The sequence below is a fragment of the Cynara cardunculus genome, assembly GCF_001531365.2.
Source record: "Cynara cardunculus var. scolymus isolate 2C chromosome LG 9, CcrdV1, whole genome shotgun sequence".
NCBI lineage: Eukaryota > Viridiplantae > Streptophyta > Magnoliopsida > Asterales > Asteraceae > Cynara > Cynara cardunculus.
The window spans coordinates 12,134,703-12,137,020 of NC_037536.1; the positions used below are offsets into that span (position 1 = coordinate 12,134,703).

General features: G+C 35.0%; 1 protein-coding gene across 1 annotated transcript in view; it reads right to left on the bottom strand.

The window, feature by feature from the left end:
- The window catches only part of LOC112517783 (beta-caryophyllene synthase-like), a 5,569-nt gene that overhangs the window by 418 nt on the left and 2,833 nt on the right, over window positions 1-2,318 (bottom strand). Inside the window, exons 4-6 of the mRNA XM_025125157.1 lie at window positions 1,306-1,524; window positions 1,036-1,174; window positions 665-913 (exon numbers count right to left, since the gene is read on the bottom strand). Of these exons, the coding sequence (XP_024980925.1) occupies window positions 665-913; window positions 1,036-1,174; window positions 1,306-1,524 (607 nt within the window). The remainder of the gene's footprint in view (window positions 1-664; window positions 914-1,035; window positions 1,175-1,305; window positions 1,525-2,318) is intronic.

Sequence of the window (2,318 nt, forward strand, 5' to 3'; positions counted from 1 at the left end):
AGTGTAAAATGCTGGTCTCACGGGTCTCACGAAAACAGGCTGGTCTCACATGATCCCAAGTCTATATATATATATATGGAAGTTCAAACGATAATAAGATCAAAATAAGATAACATGAGAATGACCAACTCACATGTAATTTTTCATTGAAATCACATGCGATTATGAACCATGATCAATGTAGGGGTGTGCGGGAGACTTGACCCACGACCAAAGTCAAGTTGTAAGCACATTTGATTTTAATGTAAAATCACATATGATTCGATCGTTTTCTTATTTTGACACTATTCTCATTTGAACCAATTGTCCCCTCCTCTCTTTCTCTCTCTCTCTCTCTCTCTCTCTATATATATATATATATAGAGAGAGAGAGAGAGAGAGAGAGTTAAGGGCGGAGGTTCATGGCAAAACCCCAAAAAAATGAAAAAAACTAAGGAACACTTGGTAATTACTCACCAGAATGGTATGCACATGTACATAAAAATAATTGAAGCTATTTTTTGGTTTTTATGCACGTGTGCATGTGCATCTTACAAAATACTTGTATCCACATGAGCAATTGTGTCTAGATGTATGTTTACCAAAGAGTTTTTCAATTTTTCTTTTTTGAGATTTTTCTGAACCTGACCCGATATAGTTTGATCTTTTAATGACATTGATGTACCTTGTGGGAGGCAATATCATCCACGAGTCTACCAATTATATTTGAATAATGGAAAAGAAGAGGTTTGGTGAGAATCCATTTAAATGAGTCAGGTGTGACTAGATCACCCATGCCAACAAAACTTGATGCTATAAGCATATCAGTTCCGCTGGTTACTAATGCAACCGGCAAGTGCTCGTCTATTGTTGGCATGTACTTGTCAGTAACCCATTTCTCTTCATCCATATAACTCTTAACCATTTTTATCACCTGCATATTCACATGCATGCGTCAAATGTGTTTGATATATTATGTAAAAGTTAATATTACAAATGAAGTATGTATATATATATATATATATATATATATATAAATTCGATGTTGATACTTACAAACTCTTTGGAATAGCTTAGATGATATGCTCTTCCCTCCTTTACCAACGTTTCTTCCATTTCTTTATACATATCCATTAGCTTTTGGTATATCAATTTCATGTAGTCCGGAAGCATTTCTAAGCATGTAATCGACCACCTACGTGTAATCAAGTTAAGAGTTAATTGCTTGATTAATACCATGTGTAATAAGTGTATCAACTAGCTTGAATTCATGATTGTGCCTGGCATGTATAAGTAGACGTATAGTGTATGTATGTGGCTGACTACCTTCGAATTGCTTCAGTAAAACACTCAAGTTCTTCATGAATTCCATAAGCATCATAAGTGTCGTCAATAAGCGTTATCATTGCGAACATTTTTGCTAAGAATATCCGAGAAGAAGAATACTGGGGCTCAAAGTATAAACCTAGTGCCCAAAAGTAGCATTCAACAGTTCTATCTCTGTGGTAAGGTAGGTTGTTGGAGACATCAAAACCTTTCCACCACCTATGATATTTAACACACATGTTAATAGTAGTTTAAGAAAAAAAATCCGATATCTTCAAAATTAAATAGAGAAAAAAAAGAAAAAGCATAAATATATATGATATATATAAGTCTAGTTTCAAACAAGAACAATATCAGTTTACGAGAACAAAGGAAAACATGAAACTATCACATGTGATACTGTATGGGGAAGAAATAATGTGAAAATTGTGTGTGGGGTCCCCATGAACATCATGCGTGTTCCACCATTTTATCCCATGTGATAGTTGTTTATTTAAGGTGTTCTCGCATTCTCGTTAAATTGTATCATTCTTGTTTGAAACGTTCCTAACACACACACATACACACACACACACACACACACATATATATATATATATATATAAATTGATATGTGTGTATGTGTGTATGAAGAGAGAGAGAGAGAGAGAGAGAATGTCGATCATGTAGGAATTTTTTTTTGTAGGAGCCATTTTGTTCGGAGGTTCACATAAGTTAACATCCTCATATACGTTAGATATGTTAACGTGGAAAAGTTAACATACCTTAATAGGAAATGTTAACATATGTGAGGATGTTGTGGACATCCGCTAACAAATTAAATGGTTGTTATTTAAATTTCTACCGAAAACCAACCATATATATAGATAGGGGTGTTCGCGGTCCGGTTTGGGCGGTTTAACCTCTCAGACCATAAACCAAACCGTAATGGCGGTTTATAAAATTTTCAAACCGAGCGGTTTGACATCAAGTGTTCAGACCGGTCAAACCAGACCACAAAAAGGCGGTCTGGT